The sequence below is a fragment of the Balaenoptera physalus genome (assembly GCF_965194825.1).
Source record: "Balaenoptera physalus genome assembly, chromosome: X".
NCBI classification, from domain to species: Eukaryota; Metazoa; Chordata; class Mammalia; order Artiodactyla; family Balaenopteridae; genus Balaenoptera; species Balaenoptera physalus.
This window is the reverse complement of record NC_138903.1, coordinates 73,489,181-73,510,759: the sequence shown is the minus strand read 5'-3', so window position 1 is coordinate 73,510,759 and position 21,579 is coordinate 73,489,181. Positions and strand designations below refer to the sequence as shown.

Genomic DNA, 21,579 nt, shown 5'->3' with positions numbered 1-21,579 from the left:
CCAGAGCTGAATTTCTACTTATATAACCTTATCGTACTTGTCAGTAAGTATCATCTTCGCATAACTTAAACTTTAATTATATGAAACCCAATTTTCATTTATTTTATTAACTGGTATAAAACCTCAGTGGTTACCTTTTGATGTATATCCAAATTAATTTACTGTGTCCACACTGCTAAATGAGTATGAACATATCTGTAAACATCCATAACATCAAAAATCTCCTGTTTCCTTCGATACTGTTCTTGCCTAGTACTGTTCTTTGTAATTAAAGAGAAGAGAAAACCCAGTAGCAAAAATGGTAAATCCACTAAAGAAAGTTTTGCAACTTCATGCTTTGATGAAAAATCCATTAAATATTTTCTGACTGCATGGGGCTATACAGTAAAAAAAAAAAAATGTGATTATACATCAGCATCTGACAGTAAATGCTTCTTTGTCTTTCTAGGAAGGAAGGACCTTCCACCAGGGACATAAAAGTCCTACTGAGGTTTTTAGTAATACATGGTACTATTTTCTTAACCGAGAAAAGATGAATATGGGTAAGTATGAAAATTCAATAATTCTTTTGTTTAGCTGATTTAAAATATGCAAACCTAATAATAACAATAGCCCATGAAGCAAATGATATATTTTAAAAGGCCCAAACAGAAGTAACACAAACAAGTTTGTTATATTTGGTTGACCTATATCTCCCTGTCAAACATATTTCATTTTTTTATTGGAGTATAATTGCTTTACAATGTTGCGTTAGTTTCTGCTTTACAACGAAGTGAATCAGCTATATGTATACATATATGCCCTCCCTCTTGGACTTCCCTCCCATTCCCCCCTCCCATCCTGCCCATCTAGGTCATCACAGAGCACCGAGCTGAGCTCCCTGTCCTATACCTCAGGTTCCCACTAGCTATCTATTTTACACATGGTATACTTCATTTTTAATGCCGTAAACTATTTTGCCTCAAATTTTACTGCCCAGAAATTTGTGATAAAAATTTCTTTTACCTCTCTGTTAACATTTGACTCTGATGACAATGCCCTCCTCAGATATATCTTCCTTAACTTCTAGTGATTTCCTGGTTCTTCTGAGAGCCTCTAGATCCCTCTCATTCATTCCCTCCTTCACCCCTCTTAGTCCTTTCTTTGCTTCCTGCTTCGATAAGGTGGTAAGAATATTGAGCCAGAAGACCTGAATTCTAGATCCATATTCATGATTTATTCATCAAGCAATCATGGAGCAAGACAATTAAACTCTATGATCCTTAGTTTTTTCAACTATAAAATGGGTATGATAGCATCTATCCCTGATGTTCCTTTTTTTTTTTCACCACATCATTTAAAAAATTTTTTAAATTTTGTGTGTGTTATAGAATGTCTAGCATTCTTTTCTTATCTCTCAAAGTTGTTAAAATCAGACTAGAATATGGGATAGTAGTTTATAAATGATTCCTTGCTACATAAAGTCAAATAGTATTATCAAGATTATTATCTCAAAATCTCCAAATTGAGCTTTCTGATCTTCTTCAGCAACAATTCCCAGGGTTTCCGCTATCAGCTGATATGGTGTTAGCTTTCAAAATTATATCTCTAAACCTGATTTCTCACTTTCCAAACACATATAAACCATATTTGAGTCCTACAAAATTGTAATAAAAAGTGTGCTGAAAAATCTGGTTATTTATTATCATTTCTTTTTATCTATAATTATTTTTTTTTAATATTTACTTTATAGTGGAGTATAGTTGATTAACAATGTGTTAGTTTCTGGTGTACAGTAGAGTGATTCAGTTATACATATACATGTATCTATTCTTTTTCAAATTCTTTTCCAATTTAGATTACTACAGAGTATTGGGCAGAATTCCCTGTGCTATACAGTAGGTAGGTGTTGGTTATCTATTTTAAATATAGCAGTGAGTACATATCAATCTCAAACACCCAATCCATCCCTCCCATCACCCTTCCCCACTGGTAGCCATAAGTTCATTCTCTAAGTATGTGAGTCTGTTTCTGTTTTGTAAATAAGTTCATTTGTATCATTTTTTTTCAGATTCAGCATATAAGCGATATCACATGATATTTGTCTTTCTCTGTTTGACTTACTTCACTCAGTATGACAATCTCTAGGTCCATTCATGTTGCTGCAAATGGCATTATTTCATTCTTTTCTATGGCTGAAAAATATTCCCTTGTATATATGTAGTACATCTTTTTTTTTTTTGAGATGTCACTTTATGTTTATTAGATAGGCAAAAATTAGAAAGATTAGTTATAAACAATGTTGTCAAGGATGGAGAAGAAATAATCCTCTCATATTTTGTAAGGCAAAATGTCATTTTATTTTATTTATTTTTATTTTTTTATTTTTCTGTTTTTAAATAATAATTGATATTTAATAGTGAATATTGTGTCATTAAGAATCCCCCTAAATTCACAAAGGCAAGTGTAGTTTGCAGTTTGCTTATTTCTCTACTAAGTTCATTGAGCATAGTGCCTCTGAGCTTTGTGGTCTCCTGCCTTCTGCCCTAAATTTTTTTTTTAAACATTTTTATTGGAGTATAATTGTCCCACAATGGTGTGCTAGTTTCCGCTTTGTAACAAAGTGAATCAGTTATACATACACATATGTTCCCATATCTCCTCCCTCCTGCATCTCCACCCTCCCACCCTCCCCATTCCACCCCTCTAGGTGGTCACAAAGCACCGAGCTGATCTCCCCGTGCCATGCGGCCGCCTCCCAACAGCCATCCATTTTACGTTTGGCAGTGTATATATGTCCATGCCACTCTCTCACCTTGTCACAGTCCACCCCTCCCCCTCCCCATATCCTCAAGTCCATTCTCTAGTAGGTCTGTGTCTTTATTCCCGTCTAGCCACTAGGTTCTTCATAACCTTTTTTTTTTTCCTTAGATTCCATATATATGTGTTGGCATACTGTATTTATTTTTCTCTTTCTGACTTACTTCACTCTGTATGACAGACTCTAACTCCATCCACCTAAGTAAAAATAACTGAATTTCATTTCTTTTTATGGCTCAGTAATATTCCATTGTATATATGTGCCACATCTTCTTTATCCATTCATCCGATGATGGACACTTAGGTTGTTTCCATGTCCTGGCTACTGTAAACAGAGCTGCAATGAACATTTTAGTACATGACTCTTTTTGAATTATGGTTTTCTTAGGGTATATGCCCAGTAGTGGGATTGCTAGGTCATATGGTAGTTCTATTTTTAGTTTTTTAAGGAACCTCCATACAGTTCTCCATAGTGGCTGTATCAATTTACATTCCCAACAACAGTGCAAGAGTGTTCCCTTTTCTCCACACCCTCTCCAGCATTTATTGTTTCTAGATTGTTTGATGATGGCTATTCTGACCGGTGTGAGATGATATCTCAGTGTAGTGTTGATTTGCATTTCTCTAATGATTAATGATGTTGAGCATTCTTTCATGTGTTTGTTGGCAATCTGTTTATCTTCTTTGGAGAAATGTCTATTTAGGTCTTCAGCCCATTTTTTGATTCTGTTGTTTGTTTTTTTGTTATTGAGCTGCATGAGCTGCTTGTAAATCTTGGAGATTAATCCTTTGTCAGTTGCTTCATTTGCAAATATTTTATCCCATTCTGAGGATTGTCTTTTGGTCTTGTTTATGGTTTCCTTTGCTGTGCAAAAGCTTTTAAGTTTCATTAGGTCCCATTTGTCTATTTTTGTTTTTATTTCCATTTCTCTAGGAGCTGGGTCAAAAAGGATCTTGCTGTGATGTATGTCATAGAGTGTTCTGCCTATGTTTTCCTCTGAGAGTTTGATAGTGTCTGACCTTACATTTAGGTGTTTAATCCATTTTGAGTTTATTTTTGTGTATGGTGTTATGAAGTGTTCTAATTTCATACTTTTACACGTACCTGTCCAGTTTTCCCAGCACCACTTATTGAAGAGGCTGTCTTTTCTCCACTGTATATGGTTGCCTCCTTTATCAAAGATAAGGTGACCATATGTGCATGGGTTTATCTCTGGGCTTTCTATCCTGTTCCATTGATCTATATTTCAGTTTTTTTTTAAAATAATAATACCTATACTTTTTTTAAAATTTATTTATTTATTATTTATGGCTGTGTTGGGTCTTCGTTTCTGTGCGAGGGCTTTCTCTAGTTGCGGCAAGTGGGGGCCACTCTTCATCATGGTGTGCGGGCCTCTCATTATCGCGGCCTCTCTTGTTGCGGAGCACAGGCTCCAGATGTGCAGGCTCAGTAATTGTGGCTCACGGGCTCAGTTGCTCCACGGCATATGGGATCTTCCCGGACCAGGGCTCAAACCCGTGTCCCCTGCATTGGCAGGCAGATTCTCAACCACTGCGCCACCAGGAAAGCCCTATATTTCTGTTTCTGTGCCAATACCATACTCTCTTGATTACTGTAGCTTCATAGTATATTCTGAAGTCAGGGAGCCTGATTCCTCCAGCTCCATTTTTCGTTCTCAAGATTGCTTTGGCTATTCGGGGTCTTTTGTGTTTCCATAGAAATTATGAAATTTTTTGTTCTAGTTCTGTGAAAAATGCCAGTGGTAGTTTGATAGGGATTGCATTGAATCTGTAGATTGCTTTGGGTAGTAGAGTCATTTTCACAATGTTGATTCTTCCAATCCAAGAACATGGTATATCTCTCCATCTGTTTGTAACATCTTTAATTTCTTTCATCAGGGTCTTATAATTTTCTGGATACAGGTCTTTTGTCTCCTTAGGTAGGTTTATTCCTAGATATTTTATTCTTTTCGTTGCAATGGTAAACCTGAGTGTTTTCTTAAATTCACTTTCAGATTTTTCATCATTAGTGTACAGGAATGCAAGAGATTTCTGTGCATTAATTTTGTAACCTGCTACTTTACCAAATTCATTGATTAGCTCTAGTACTTTTCTGGTAGCATCTTTAGGATTCTCTATGTATAGTATCATGTCATCTGCAAACAGTGACAGCTTTACTTCTTCTTTTCCGATTTGGATTCCTTTTATTTCTTTTTCTTCCCTCATTGCTGTGACTAAAACTTCCAATACTATGTTGAATAATAGTGGTGAGAGTGAGCAAATTTGTCTTGTTCCTGATATTAGTGGAAACGGTTTCAGTTTTTCACCATTGAGGATAATGTTGGCTGTGGGTTTGTCATATATGGCCTTTATTATATTGAGGAAAGTTCCCTCTATGCCTACTTTCTGCAGGGCTTTTATCATAAATGGGTATGAATTTTGTCAAAAGCTTTCTCTGCATCTATTGAGATGATCATATGTTTTTCCTCCTTCAGTTTATTAATATGGTGTATCAGGTTGATTGATTTGCGTGTATTGAAGAATCCTTGCATTCCTGGGATAAATCCCACTTGATCATGGTGTATGATCCTTTTAATGTGCTGTTGGATTCTGTTTGCTAGTAGTTTGTTGAGGATTTTTGCATCTATGTTCATCAGTGATATTGGCCTGTAGTTTTCTTTCTTTGTGACATCTTTGTCTGGTTTTGGTATCAGGGTGATGGTGGCCTCGTAGAATGAGTTTGGGAGTGTTCCTCCCTCTGCAATATTTTGGAAGAGTTTGAGAAGGATAGGTGTTATCTCTTCTTTAAAAGTTTGATAGAGTTCCCCTGTGAAGCCATCTGGTCCTGGGCTTTTGTTTGTTGGAAGATTTTTAATCACAGTTTCAAATTCAGTGCTTGTGATTGCTCTGTTCATATTTTCTATTCCTTCCTGGTTCAATTTTGGCAGGTTATGCATTTCTAAGAATTTGTCCATTTCTTCCAGGTTGTCCATTTTATTGGCATAGAGTTGCTTGTAGTAATCTCTCACGATCCTTTGTATTTCTGCAGTGTTAGTTGTTACTTCTCCTTTTTCATTTCTATTTCTATTGATTTGAGTCTTCTCCCTTTTTTCTTGATGAGTCTGGCTAATGGTTTATCAATTTTGTTTATCTTCTCAAAGAACCAGCTTTTAGTTTTATTGATCTTTGCTATAGTTTCCTGCATTTCTTTTTCATTTACTTCTGATCTGATCTTTATGATTTTTTTCCTTCTGCTAACTTTGGGTTTTTTTTGTTCTTCTTTCTCTAATTGCTTTAGGTGCAAGGTTAGGTTGTTTATTTGAGTTGTTTCATGTTTCTTAAGGTAGGATTGTATTGCTATATACTTCCCTCTTAGAACTGCTTTTGCTGCATCCCATAGGTTTTGGGTCGTCGTGTCTCCATTGTCATTTGTTTCTAGGTATTTTTTGATTTCCCCTTTGATTTTTTCAGTGATCACTTCGTTAAGTAGTGTATTGTGTAGCCTCCATGTGTTTGTATTTTTTACAGATCTTTTCCTGTAATTGATATCTAGTCTCACAGCATTTTTTTCGGAAAAGATACTTGATACGATTTCAATTTTCTTAAATTTACCAAGGCTTGATTTGTGACCCAAGATATGATCTATCCTGGAGAATGTTCCATGAGCGCTTGAGAAAAATGTGTATTCTGTTGTTTTTGGGTGGAATGTCCTATAAATATCAATTAAGTCCATCTTGTTTAATGTATCATTTAAAGCTTGTGTTTCCTTATTTATTTTCATTTTGGATGATCTGTCCATTGGTGAAAGTAGGGTTTTAAAGTCCCCTACTATGATTGTGTTGCTGTCGATTTCCCCTTTTATGGCTGTTAGTATTTGCCTTATGTATTGAGGTGCTCCTATGTTGGGTGCATAAATATTTACAATTGTTTTATCTTCTTCTTGGATCGATTCCTTGATCATTATGTGGTGTCTTACTTTGTCTCTTGTAATAGTCTTTATTTTGAAGTCTATTTTGTCTGATATGAGAATTGCTACTCCAGCTTTCTTTTGATTTCCATTTGCATGGAATATCTTTTTCCATCCCCTCACTTTAAGTCTGTATGTGTCCCTAGGTCTGAAGTGGGTCTTTTGTAGAAAGCATATATACGGTTGTATTTTTTTTGTATCCATTCAGCCAGTCTGTGTCTTTTGGTGGGACCATTTAATCCATTTACGTTTAAGGTAATTATCGATATGTATCTTCCTATTCCCATTTTCTTAAATCTTTTGGGTTTGTTATTGTAGGTGTTTTCCTTCTCTTGTGTTTCTTGCCTAGAGAAGTTCCTTTAGCATTTGTTGTAAAGTTGGTTTGGTGGTGGTGAATTCTCTTAGCTTTTGCTTGCCTGTAAAGCTTTTAATTTCTCCATCAAATCTGAATGAGATCCTTGCTGGGTAGAGTAATCTTGGTTGCAGGTTTTTCTCCTTCATCACTTTAAATATGTCCTGCCACTCCCTTCTGGCTTGCAGAGTTTCTGCTGAAAGATCAGCTGTTAACCTTATGGGGATTCCCTTGTGTGTTACTTGTTGTTTTTCCCTTGCTGCTTTTAGTATGTTTTCTGTATATTTAATTTTTGATAGTTTGATTAATATGTGTCTTGGTGTGTTTCTGCTTGGATTTTTCCTGTATGGGACTCTCTGTGCTTCCTGGACTTGATTAACTATTTTCTTTCCCATATTAGGGAAGTTTTCAACTATAATCTCTACAAATATTTTCTCAGTCCCTTTCTTTTTCTCTTCTTCTTCTGGGACCCCTATAATTCGAATGTTGGTGTGTTTAATGTTGTCCCAGAGGTCTCTGAGACTGTCCTCAATTCTTTTCATTCTTTTTTCTTTATTCTGCTCTGCAGTTGTTTTTTTCCACTATTTTATCTTCCAGGTCACTTATCCGTTCTTCTGCCTCAGTTATTCTGCTATTGATCCCTTCTAGAGTATTTTTAATTTCATTTATTTTGTTGTTCATCGTTGCTTGTTTCCTCTTCAGTTCTTCTAATTCCTTGTTAAATATTTCTTGCATTTTGTCTATTCTATTTCCAAGATTTTGGTTCATCTTTACTATCATTATTCTGAATTCTTTTTCAAGTAGACTGCCTATTTCCTCTTCATTTTTTAGGCCTGATGTGTTTTTACCTTGCTCCTTCATCTGCTGTGTGTTTTTCTGTCTTCTCATTTAGCTTATCTTACTGTGTTTGGGGTCTCCTTTTCGCAGGCTGCAGGTTCATAGTTCCTGTTGTTTTTGGTATCTGTCCCCAGTGGCTAAGGTTGGTTCAGTGGGCTGTGTAGGCTTCCTGGTGGAGGGGACTAGTGCCTGTGTTCTGCTGAATGAGGCTGGATCTTGCCTTTCTGGTGGGAAGGTCCATTTCTAGTGGGAAGGTCCATATCTGGTGGTGTGTTTTGTGGTGTCTGTGGCCTTATTATGATTTTAGGCAACCTCTCTCCTAATGGATGTTTGTGTGTTCCTGTCTTGCTAGTTGTTTGGCATAAGGTGTCCAGCACTGTAGCTTCCTGGTTGTTGAGTGAAGCTGGGTCTTGGTGTTGAGATGGAGATCTCTGGGAGATTTTGGTATTACGTGGAGCTGGGAGGTCTCTTGTGGACCAGTGACCTGAAGTTGGCTCTCCCACTTCAGAGGCAGAGCCCTGATGCCTGGCTGGAGCATCAAGAGCCTTTCATCCACACGGCTAAGAATAAAAGGGAGAAAAAATAGAAAAAGAGAAAGAAAGAGGATAAAATAAAATAAAGATAAAATAAAATAAAGTTATTAAACTAAAAAATAAAAAAAATAATTTTTAAGACAAAATTTTTTTTAATTAAAAAAAAAATACGGACGGACAGAACCCTAGGACAAATGGTGAAAGCAAAGCTATACAGACAAAATCTCACACAGAAGCATACACATACACACTCACAGAAAGAGGAAAAGGGGAAAAATAATATATCTTGCTCCCAAAGTCCACCTCCTGAATTTGAGATGATTCGTTGTCTATTCCGGTATTCCACAGATTCAGGGTACATCAAGTTGATTGTGGAGCTTTAATCCGCTGCTTCTGAGGCTGCTGGGAGAAATTTCCCTTTCTCTTCTTTGTTCGCACAGCTCCCGGGGTTCAGCTTTGGATGTGACCCCGCCTCCTCATGTAGGTCACCTGAGGGCATCTGTTCTTCTCTCAGACAGGACAGGGTTAAAGGAGCAGCTGCTTCAGAGGCTCTGGCTCACTCAGGCCGGGGGGAGGTAGGGGTACAGAGTGCGGTGCGAGCCTGCCGTGGCAGAGGCCAGCATGACGTTGCACCAGTCTGAGGTGCGCCGTGCGTTCTCCCGAGGAAGTTGTCCCTCGATCACAGGACCCTGGCAGTGGCAGGCTGCACAGGCTCCCGGGAGGGGCAGTGTGGATGACCTGTGCTCGCAGACAGGCTTCTTGGTGGCGGCAGCATCAGCGTTAGCGTCTCATGCCCGTCTCTGGGGTCCGCGCTGATAGCCGCGGCTCACGCCCATCTCTGGAGCTCCTTTAAGCAGTGCTCTTAATCCCCTCTCCTCGCACACCAGGAAACAAAAAGGGAAGAAAATGTCTCTTGCCTCTTAGGCAGCTCCTGACTTTTTCCCGGACTCCCTCCCGGCTAGCTGTGGTGCACTAACCCCTTCAGTCTGTGTTCATGCCACCAACCCCAGTCCTCTACCTGAGATCCGACCAAAGCCCGAGCCTCAACTCCCAGCCCCCCTCTGCCCCAGCGGGTGAGCAGACAAGCCTCTCTGGCTGGTGAGTGCAGGTTGGCACCAATCCTCTGTGCGGGAATCTCCCTGCTTTGCCCTCCACAACCCTGTTGCTGCACTCTTCTCCATGGCTCTGATGCTTCCGCCCTCTGCCACAAGCAGTCTCTGCCCGCGAAGGGGCTTCCTAGTGTTTGGAAACCTTTCCTCCTTCACAGCTCCCTCCCACTGGTGCAGGTCCTGACCCGATTATTTTGTCTCTGTTTTTTCTTTCTTTTTTTTGTCCTACCCAGGTACGTGGGGAGTTTCTTGCCTTTTGGGAAGTCTGAGGTCTTCTGCCAGCGTTCAGTGGGTGTTCTATAGGAGCAGTTCCACGAGTAGATGTATTTCTGATGTATGTGTGGGGAGGAAGGTGATCTCCGCGTCTTACTCTTCCACCATCTTCTCCTCCAGCCCTGTAGTACATCTTCTTTATCCATTCATCTGTCGATGGATATTTAGGTTGCTTCCATGTCTTTGCTACTGTAAACTGCACTGAAATGAACATTGGGGTGCATGTATCATTTTGAACAATGGTTTTATCTGGATATATGCCCAGGAGTGGGATTGCTGGATCATATGGTTACTCTAGTTTTAGTTTCTTAAGGAACTTCCATACTGCTTTCCATAGTGGCTGTACCAACTTACATTCCCACCAAACCAATGATGTAGGAAGGTTAACCTTTTCTCCACACCCTCTCCAGCATTATTGTTTGTAGACTTTTTGATGATGGCTATTCTAGCAGGGGTGTGGTGATATCTCATTGTCATTTTGATTTTGCATTTCTCTAATAATTAGCAATGTTGAGTGTCTTTTCATGTGCTTCTTGGCCATCTGTACAACTAATTTGGAGAAATATCTATTTAGGTATTCTGCCCATTTTTTTTCCCCAGGGAGATAGAATTTTTTATTGAAGTGTAGCTGATTTACAATATTATACTAGTTTCACATATACAGCATAATGATTCCGTATTTTTATAGGTTATACTCCATTAAAAGTTATCATAAGATAATGGCTATAATTCCCTGTGCTCTACAATATATCCTTGTTGCTTATGCATTTTATACACACTGGTTGGTATCTCTTGATTCCATAGCCCTAATTTGTCCTTCTTTTATTCCAAAGCTACTTTTAAAAGAAATTCAACAGTGAGAGAATTAAAAGGAACCGAAAGTGAGCAAGAAAGACAAATACTGCCATCAGGTAAACACTTAGAAAGGAAGAGCGCTGATGCAGAAAACAAATACTGACTGAACTGGAGAGAGTATTGGGTGTGGAGAGCAAACATTGTGAGGGTAAAAGCTGGACAGAACAAAATCTGTAAGGAGAAAGATTCCAAATGCAATAAACAGGGCCAGCCAGCCCTGAATTGGAGTTGAGGGACATGGACCCAGTCATGAGCAAGGGAGCATCATGACAGAGAGGATGCCTGACTCTGACCCCATATGAGGGGCAGTTAGAAGTGTCACAGGCTCACTGCAGAGTCCAGGAGCTCATTTCCTCTGTAGAGGAAAGGGGGCTTTTTACATAAGCAGAAGGATTACCCCTGGCCCATCAACAAGGGAGAAGCTGGCTCTCCATGTAAAAGAGAGAAGCCCACAAGGAGGACAGGTCCTTGCAAAGCCCAGGGCTCTGTCCTTTGCCCATAGGACTAATGAAGTGGTATGTAATCAAGTGTTCTTGCGCAAACTGGAATGTTAAGAACCTGGGTTATTTTTCTTTTAACAACACTATTAAAGTATAATTGCTTTACAATGGTGTGTTAGTTTCTGCTTTATAACAAAGTGAATCAGCTATACATATACGTATATCCCCATGTCTCCTCCCTCTTGTGTCTCCTTCCCACCATCCTTATCCCACCCCTCTAGGAGGTCACAAAGCACCGACCTGATCTCCCTGCACTATGCGGCTCTTCCCACTAGCCATTTTACATTTAGTAGTATATATAAGTCCATGCCACTCTCTCACTTTATCCCAGGTTACCCTTCCCCCTCCCCGTGTCCTCAAGTCCATCTTCCACATCTGCGTCTTTATTCCTGTACTGCCTCTAGATTCTTCAGAACCATTATTATTATTATTATTTTTAGATTCCATATATATGTGTTAGCATATGGTATTTGTTTTTCTCTTTCTGACATACTTCACTCTGTATGACAGACTCTAGGTCAACCCACTTCACTACAAATAACTCAATTTCATTTCTTCTTATGGCTGAGTAATATTCCATTTTACATATGTGCCACACCTTCTTTATCCATTCATATGTCGATGGACACGTAGATTGCTTCCATATCTTGGCTATTGTAAACAGAGATGCAATGAAAATTGTGGTACATGGTTATTTTGAATAATGGTTTTCTTAGGGTATATGCCGAGTAGTGGGATGCTGGGTCGTATGGTATTTCTATTTTTAGTCTTTTAAGGAAGCTCCATACTGTTCTCCATAGTGGCTGTATCAATTTACATTCCCACCAACACAGAAAGAATGTTCCCTTTTCTCCACACCCTCTCCAGCATTTATTGTTTCTAGATTTTTGATGATGGCCACTTTGACTGGTGTAAGGTGATACCTCATTGTAGATTTGATTTGCATTTCTGTAATGATTAGTGATGTTGAGGATCCTTTCATGTGTTTGTTGGCAATCTGTATATCTTCTTTGGAGAAATGTCTCTTTAGGTCTTCTGCCTATTTTTGGATTGGGTTGTTTGTTTTTTTGATATTGAGCTGCAGGAGCTGCTTGTAAATTTTGGAGATTACTCCTTTTTCAGTTGCTTCATTTGCAAATATTTTCTCCCATTCTGAGGGTTGTCTTTTCATCTTGATTATGCTTTCCTTTGCTCTGCAAAAGCTTTTAAGTTTCATTAGGTCCCATTTGTTTATTTTTGTTTTTATTTTCATTTTTCTAGGAGGTGGGTCAAAAAGGATCTTGCTGTGATTTATGTCATACAGTGTTCTGCCTATGTTTTCCTGCAAGTTTTATAGTGTCTGGCCTTACATTTAGGTTTTTAATGCATTTTGAGTTTATTTTTGTGTATGGTGTTAGGGAGTGTTCTAATTTCATTCTTTGACATGTAGCTGTCCGGTTTTCCCAGCACCACTATTGAAGAAGCTGTCTTTTCTCCATTGTATATTCTTGCCTCCCAAGCATGGGTTTATCTCTGGGCATTGTATCCTGTTCAATTGATCTATATTTCTGTTTTTGTGCAAGTACAATACTGTCTTGATTACCGTACCTTTGTTGTAGAGTCTGAAGTCCGGGAGTCTGATTCCTCCAGCTCCAATTTTCTTTCTCAAGATTGCTTTGGCTATTCGGGGTCTTTTGTGTTTCCATAAAAATTGTGAATTTTTTTGTTCTAGTTCTGTGAAAAATGCCATTGGTAGTTTGATAGGGATTGCATTGGATCGGTAGATTGCTTTGAGTAGTATGGTCATTTTTACAATGTTGATTCTTCCAATCCAAGTACATGGTATATCGCTCCATCTGTTTGTAACATCTTTAATTTCTTTCATCAGGGTCTTTTACTTTTCTGCATACAGGTCTTTTGTCTCCTTAGGTAGGTTTATTCCTAGGTATTTTATTCTTTTTGTTGCAATGGTAAATGGGAGTGTTTTCTTATTTTCTGTTCCAGAATTTTCATCATTAGTGTATAGGAATGCAAGAGATTTCTCTGCTTTAATTTTGTACCCTGCTACTTTATCAAATTCATTGATTAGCTCTTGTAGATTTATGGTAGAGTCTTTAGGATTCTCTTTGTATAGTATCATGACATTTGCAAACAGTGACAGCTTTATTTCTTCTTTTCCAATTTGGAATATTTTTATTTCTTTTTCTTCTCTGATTGCTGTGGCTAAAACTTCTGAAACTATTTTGAATAATAGGGGTGAGAGTGGACAACTTTATATTGTTCCTAACCTTAGAGGAAATGGTTTTTGTTTTCACCATTGAGAATGATGTTGGCTGTGGTTTTGTCATATATGCCCTTTATTAGGTTGAGAAAAGTTACCTCTTTGCCTACTTTCTGAAGGGTTTTTATCATAAGTGGGTGTTGAATTTGTCAAAAGCCTTTTCTGCATCTTTTGAGATGATCATATGGTTTTTATCCTTCAATTTGTTAATATGGTGTATCATATCATATTGATTGATTTGCATATATTGAAGAATCCTTGCATTCCTGGGATAAAACCCACTTGATCATGGTGTATGATCCTTTTAATGTGCTGTTGGATTCTTTCTGATAGTGTTTTGTTGAGGATTTTTGCATCTACTTTCATCAGTGATATTGGCCTGTAGTTTTCTTTCTTTATGACATCTTTTTCTGGTGTTGGTATCGGGGTGATGGTGGCCTTGGAAAATGAGTTTGGGAGTGTTCTTCCCTCTGCTGTATTTTGGAAGAGTTTGAGAAGGGTAGGTATTAACTCTTCTCTAAATATATGATAGAATTCGCCTGCGAAGCCATCTGATCCTGGGCAATTATTGTTTGGAAGATTTTTAATCACAGTCTCAATTCCAGTGCTTGTGATTGGTCTGTTAATATTTTCTATTTCTTTCTGGTTCAGTCTCGGAAGGTCGTGCTTTTCTAAGAATTTGTCCATTTCTTCTAGCTTGTTCATTTTATTGGCATACAGTTGCTTGTAGTAATCTCTCATGATCCTTTGTATTTCTGCAGTGTCAGGTGTTACTTCTCATTTTTCATTTCTAATTCTACTGACTTGAGTCTTCTCTCTTTTTTCTTGATGAGTCTGGATAATTTTTATCAATTTCGTATACCTTCACAAAGGACCAGGTTTTTTTTTTTTTTTTTTTAACTAAACACACTTTTACAGGCTTTTTTTTTTATGGCTGTGTTGGGACTTTGTTTCTGTGTGAGGGCTTTCTCTAGTTGCGGCAAGTGGGGGCCACTCTTCATCACGGTTCGCGGGCCTCTCACTATTGCAGCCTCTCTTGTTGCGGAGCACAGGCTCCAGACGCGCAGGCTCAGTAATTGTGGCTCACGGGCCTAGTTGCTCCATGGCATGTGGGATCTTCCCAGACCAGGGCCTGAACCCGTGTCCCCTGCATTGGCAAGCAGATTCTCATCTGCTGCACCACCAGGGAAGCCCCAGGACCAGGTTTTATTTTATTGATCTTTGCTATTGTTTCTTTCATTTCTTTTTCATTTATTACTGATCTGATATTTATGAATTCTTTCCTTCTGCTAACTTTGGGTTTTCTTTGTTATTCTTTCTCTAATTGCTTTAGGTGTAAGGTAATGTTGTTTATTTCAGATGTTTCTTGTTTCCTGAGATAGGATTGTATTGCTATAAACTTCCCTCTTAGAACTGCTTTTGCTGCATCCCATAGGTTCTGGTTTGTTGTGTTTTCACTGTTATTTGTTTCTAGGTATTATTTGATTTCCTGTCTGATTTCTTCAGTGATCTCTTGGTTATTTAGTAGCATATTGTTTAGTCTCCATGTGTTTGTATTTTTAACAGATTTTTTCCTGTAATTGATATCTAGTCTCATAGAATTGTGGTGGGAAAAGATACTTGATATGATTTCAATTTTCTTAAATTTACCAAGGCTTGATTTGTGACCCAAGATATGACCTATCCTCGAGAATGTTGCATGAGCCCTTGAGAAGACAGTGTATTCTGTTGTTCTTGGATGGAATGTCCTACAAATATCAATTAAGTCCATCAGTTCTAATGTGTCATTTAAAGCTTGTGTTACCTTATTTTTTTTCTTTTTGGATGATCTGTCCATTGATGAATGTGGGGTGTTAAAGTCCCTTACTATGAGTGTGTTAATGTCGATTTCCCTTTTTATGGCTGTTAGCATTTGCCTTATGTATTGAGGTGCTCCTATGTTGGCTTCATAAATATTTACAATTGTTATATCTTCTTGGATTGATCCCTTGATCATTATGTAATGTCCCTTTTGTCTCTTGTAATAATCTTTATTTTAAAGTCTATTTTGTCTGATCTGAGTATTGCTACTGCAGCTTTCTTTTGATTTCCATTTGCATGGAATATGTTTTTCCATCCCCTCACTTTCAGTCTGTATGTGTCCCTAGGTCTGAAGTGGGTCTCTTGTAGACAGCATATATACAGGTCTTGTTTTTGTATCCATTCAGCCAGTCTATGTCTTTTGCTTGGAGCATTTAATCCATTGACATTTAAGGTAATTATCAATATGTATGTTCCTATTACCATTTTCTTAATTGTTTTGGGTTTGTTATTGTAGGTCTTTTCCTTTTCTTGTGTTTCCTGCCTAGAGATTTCCTTTAGCATTTGTTGTAAAGCTGGTATGGTGGTTCTGATTTTTCTTAGCTTTTGCTTGTCTGTAAAGGTTTTAATTTCTCTGTTGAATCTGAATGAGATCCTTGGTGGGTAGAATAATCTTGGTTGTAGGTTTTTCCCTTTCATTACTTTAAGTATGTCCTGCCACTTCCTTCTGGCTTGCAGAGTTTCTGCTGAAAGATCAGCTGTTAACCTTATGGGGATTCCCTTGTGTGTTATTTGTTGTTTATCCTTTTCTGATTTTAGTATTATTTTGTATTTAATTTTGATAGTTTGATTAATATGTGTTGTGGCATATTTCTCCTTGGATTTATCCTGTATGGGACTCTCTGTGCTTCCTGGACTTGGTTGACTATTTCTTTTCCCATATTTGGGAATTTTTCAACTATAATCTCTTCAAATATTTTCTCAGTCCCTTTCTTTTCCTCTTCTTTTTCTGGGACCCCTATAATTCGAATGTTGGTTCGTTTATTGTTGTCCCAGAGGTCTCTGAGACTGTCCTCAATTCTTTTCATTCTTTTTTCTTTATTCTGCTCTGTGGTAGTTATTTCCACTATTTTATCTTGTAGGTCACGTATCCATTCTTCTGACTCAGTTATGCTGCTATTGATTGCTTCTAGAGAATTTTAAATTTCATTTATTGTGTTGTTCATCATGGTCTGGTTGCTGTTTAGTTCTTCTAGGTCCTTGTTAAACATTTCTTGTATTTTCTCCATTGTATATGCAAGATTTTTGATCATCTTGACTATCATTACTCTGAATTCTTTTTCAGGTAGACTGCCTATTTCCTCTTCATTTGTTACGTCTAGTTGGTTTTTACTCTGCTTCTTTATCTGCTGTGTTTCTTTGTCTTCTCATTTTGCTTAACTTATTCTGTTTGGTGTCTCCTTTTCACAGGATGTAGTTTTGTAGTTCCCATTGTTTTTGGTGTCTGCCCCCAGTGGCTAAGGTTGGTTCAGTGAGTTGTGTAGGCTTCCTGGTGGAGGGGAGTATTGCCTGTGTTCTGGTGGATGAGGCTGGATCTTGTCTTTCTGGTGTGCAGCTCCACATCTGGTGGTGTGTTTTGGGGTGTCTGTGACCTTATTATGATTTTTGGCAGCCTCTCTTCTAATGGGTAGGGTTGTGTTCCTGTCTTGCTAGTTTTTTGGCATAGGGTGTCCAGCACTGTAGGTTGCTGGTTGTTGCGTGGAGCTGGGTCTTAGCATTGAGATGGTGATCTCTGGGAGGGCTTTCGCTGTTTGATATTATGTGAAGCCAGGAGGTCTCTGCTGGACCCATGTACTGAACTCAGCTCTCCCACCTCAGAGGCACAGGCCTGACACCCGGCCAGAGCACCAAGACCCTGTCAGCTATATGGCTCAAAAGAAAAGGGAGAAAAAAAAGAAGGAAAGAAAGGAAAAATAAAAATAACGTTATTAAAATTAAAAAAATTAAAAAAATATTAAAAGGTAATAAAAAAGAAAGAAAGAAGAGAGCAACCAATTCAAAAAACAAATCCACCAATGATAACAAGCACTAAAAACTATACAAAAAACAAAAAACAAAAAAAAACAGACAGAAACCTAGGACAAAAGGTAAAAGCAAAGCTATAAAGAGAAAATCACACAAAGAAGTATACACATACACACTCAGGAAAAGAGAAAAAGGGAAAAAAATACATATATGTATATTTAAAAAAACGGAAGAGAGCAACAAAATGAATAAACAAATCTACCAATGATAATGAACTCTAAATACTAAACGAAAATGAATATAAAACCAGAAAAAAAATAGATGCAGAAAGCAAACCCCTAGTCTACAGATGCTCCCAAAGTCCACTGCCTCAATTCTGAGATGATTCGTTGTCTATCCAGGTAGTCCACAGATGAAGCGTACATCAAATTGATTGTGGAGGCTGCTGGGAGAAATTTCCCTTTCTCTTCTTTGTATGCACAGCTCCTGGAGTTCAGCTTTGGATCGGCCCCGCCTCTTTGTTTAGGTCACCTGAGGGCGTCTGTTTCCGCCCAGACAGGACTGGGTTGAAGGAGCAGCTGATTAGGGGGCTCTGCCTCACTTAGGCCAGGGGGCGGGAGGGGTACGGATTGCGGGCCGAGCCTGTGGCGGTAGAGGCCAACGTGACGTTGCAACAGCCTGAGGCACGCCCTGTGTTCTCATGGGGAAGTTGTCCCTGGATCACGGGATCCTGGCAGTGGTGGGCTGCACAGGATCCCGGGAGGGTAGGTGTGGATAGTAACCTGTGTTTGCACATAGGCTTCTTGGTGGCTACAGCAGCAGCCTTAGCATTTCATGCCCGTCTCTGGTGTCCGTGATGAGAGCTGCGGCTCGCGCCTGTCTCTGGAGCTCGTTTTGGTGGTGCTCTGAATCCCCTCTCTTCACACACCCTGAAACAATGGTCTCTTGTCTCTTAGGCAGTTCCAGACTTTTTCCCAGACTCCCTCCCAGCTAGCTGTGGCTCACTAGCCCCCTTCAGGCTGTGTTCACAAAGCCAACCCCAGTTCTCTCCCTGGGATCCGACCTTCGAAGCTTGAGCCTCAGCTCCCAGCCCCAACCCGTCCTGGTGGGTGAGCAGACAAGCCTCTCAGGCTGGTGAGTGCTGGTCGGCATTGATCCTCTGTGCAGGACTCTCTCTGCTTTGCCCTCTGCACCTTTATTGCTGTTCTCTCCTCCGTGGCTCTGAAGCTTCCCCCCCGCCCATCCCCCATCTCCACCAGTGAAAGAGCTTCCTAGTGTGTGGAATCTTTTCCTCCTTCACAGCTCCCTCCCAGAGGTTCAGACACCATCCCTATTCCTTTGTCTCTGTTTTTTCTTTTTTCTTTTGCCTTACCCAGGTACATGGGGAGTTTCTTGCCTTTTGGGAAGTCTGAGGTCTTCTGCCAGTGTTCAGTGGGTGCTCTGTAGGAGTTGTTCCACATGTAGATGTATTTCTGAGGTATTTGTGGGGAGCAAGGTGATCTCCACGTCTTACTCCTCTGCCATCTTGAGGTATCCCCTTCTGCCCACTTTTTGATTGGGTTGTTTTTTTGACATAGATCTGCATGAGCTGTTTGTAAATTTTGGAGTTTAATCCCTTGTTGGTTGTTTGCAAATATTTTCCCCCATTCTGTGGGTTGTCTTTTCATTTCTTTATGGTTTCCTTTGCTGTGCAAAAGCATTTTAGTTTAATTAGGTCCCATTTGTTTATTTTTGTTTTTACTTTCATTACTCTAGGAGTTTGATCAAAAGCATATTGCTGTGATTTATGTCAAAGACTGTTCTGCCTATATTTTCCTCTAAGAGTTTTATAGTATCTGGTCTTACATTTAGGTCTTTAATCCATTGTGAGCTTATTTCTGTGTATGGTGTTAAAGAATGTTCTAATTTCAGTTTTTACATGTAGCTGTCCAGTTTTCCCAGCACTGCTTATTGAAGAGCCTGTCTTTTTTCCATTGAATTGTCTTGCCTCCTTTGTCATAGATTAATTGACCATAGGTGCGTGGGTTTATTTCTGGGCTTTCTATCCTGTTCCATTGATCGATATTTCTGTTTCTGTGTGTGTACCATACTGTTTTGATGACTGTAGCTTTGTAGTGTAGTCTGAAATCAGGAAGCCTGATTCCTCCAGCTCCATTTTTCTTTCTCAAATTTGCTTTGGCTATTTGGGGTCTTTCGTGTCTCCATACAAATTTTAAGATTTTTGTTCTAGTTCTGTGAAGAATGCCATTGCTAGTTTTTTTTGCCATTGGTAATTTGATAGGGATTGCATTGACTCTCTATATTGCCTTGGGTAGTGTAGTCATTTTGACAATATTGATTCTTCCCTTCCAAGAACATGGTCTATCTTTCCACCTGTTTGTGTCAGCTTCAATTTCTTTCATCAGCATCTTATAGTTTTCAGAGTATGGAGCTTTTGCCTCCTTAGGTAGGTTTATCCCTAGGTATTTTATTCTTTCTGATGCAAAGGTAAATATGATTGTTTCTTTAATGTCTCTTTCTGATCTTTTGTTTTTAGTGCATAGAAATGCAACAGATTTTCTTGTCTGATTTCCTTGGCTATGGTCTTCCAAAACTATGTTGAATAAAAGTGGTGAGGGCGGACATCCTTGTCTTGTTCCTGATCTTAGAGGAAATGCTTTCAGCTTTCCACTGTTGAGTATGATGTTAACTGTAGTTTTTTCACATATGGCCTTTATTATGTTGAGGTAGGTTCCCTCTATGCCCACTTTCTGGAGAGTTTTTATCATAAATTGATGATGAATTTTGTCAAAAGCTTTTTCTACATCTATTGAGATGATCATATGATTTTTTATTCTTCAATTTGTTGATGTGGTATATCACACTGATCGATTTGTGTATATTGAAAAATCCTTGCATCCCTGGAATAAATCCCACTTGATCATGGTTTATGATCCTTTTAATGTATTGTTAGATTCGGTTTGTTAGTATTTTGTTGAGGATTTTTGTGTCTATGTTCATCAGTGTTATTGGTCTCTAATTCTTAATTTTATCTTTTACAACATATTTAAAATCTATAGGCATGTGGTCCATGTATCCACTTTCCATTTGACATTAAAGAAATTATGATGGAGTTTTATTAAACATATGCCAAGGATAATAGTTATATTTTACGATTGCTGATTTCTCCTCTCATTTTTTTCAAGTTTCATTCTTCCATGAGAGCCTAAAAATAAAAAATAAAAAAAAAATACTCCTCTCCCCTAAGAAATCACTTGCTATTCAGAGCCTGTCACCTGACCACTTTTTCTGTTTGATTATTTCCAGCTCACATTCTCTTGAACACTTTCCTTCTAACAGAGTTATGATTGTTCTATCCTGGAATCTCCAGATGTCCAGTTAAGACATGATATGATAAATGGCTCAGAATTTGGGTCAGAAATAGCCCTACTAAAAGTCATTGCTCAACCAGCTACATAAAAACACATCTCTCTATGACCCCAAGAACCTATGTACCTTTTCAGTTTGATATTACAAAATATTACCAGAACCCATGCCTTAGGGACCATATAGACTTATATAATACCATATTTCACTGGAGGAGGAGAGTTTTTTGTACTATAATATCTCTAAAATCAGGATACAATTGCTTACCCACGTGCAAAGAAAGCGTTGGACTAGCTTAATTGTTAGCATTATTTTCTATCATAGTGGTAAATGAAATCATGGCACACGTCAACAGTAGCATCTTAAATTCAATGAAATACAGTTTATAGCTTGGCTACTTAGATACAACATCTTTAGTCAGACAGATCCCATACAAGATAAACATAGTCATGGAACATTTAGAGGGTATAGTTTTTTAAGATCTTCAAGTTTATATATACCTCAAAAAACTTGACAGACGTACCAATGTATGCATTGCAAATCCCTTTTCCTCTTTCATCAGAGGAAGCTCCTTTGAAACACGCTGCTGGGGGTGGGTAATATGGTAGCATAATCACAAAAATTAATTTATGATATTTTCTAAGAACAAGGAACAATTGAGTTTTGATGCCAAGGTATTCTAGAGAATGGCTGGCTAATAGGGAGAAATTGATACTTTTAGAGTGTTTCCCTCATCACATGTTTTCAAATGGTATTCTGCTCTGTAGGGAACAACTACTTGAACTCTCAATATAATCAATAGTCTCTAGTATAAGCCTTCCATATATAAATAAACTGGTGTTTAAATAATCTAAGTGATTGTTGTTAAAACTGAGCCCTTTTTGGACTGCCCCGCAGTTTGTT

The 21,579-nt window shown here is 38.5% G+C and overlaps 1 protein-coding gene across 1 annotated transcript in view; it reads right to left on the bottom strand.

Annotated features, from left to right (window-relative positions):
• Positions 1–9,688: 9,688 nt before the first annotated feature.
• LOC309653050 (uncharacterized protein) overlaps positions 9,689–21,579 on the bottom strand; it is a 324,817-nt gene continuing 312,926 nt past the window's right edge. Inside the window, exon 2 of the mRNA XM_082447427.1 lies at positions 9,689–16,089. Coding sequence (XP_082303553.1) covers positions 15,481–16,089 — 609 coding nt within the window. The 3' untranslated portion in view covers positions 9,689–15,480. The remainder of the gene's footprint in view (positions 16,090–21,579) is intronic.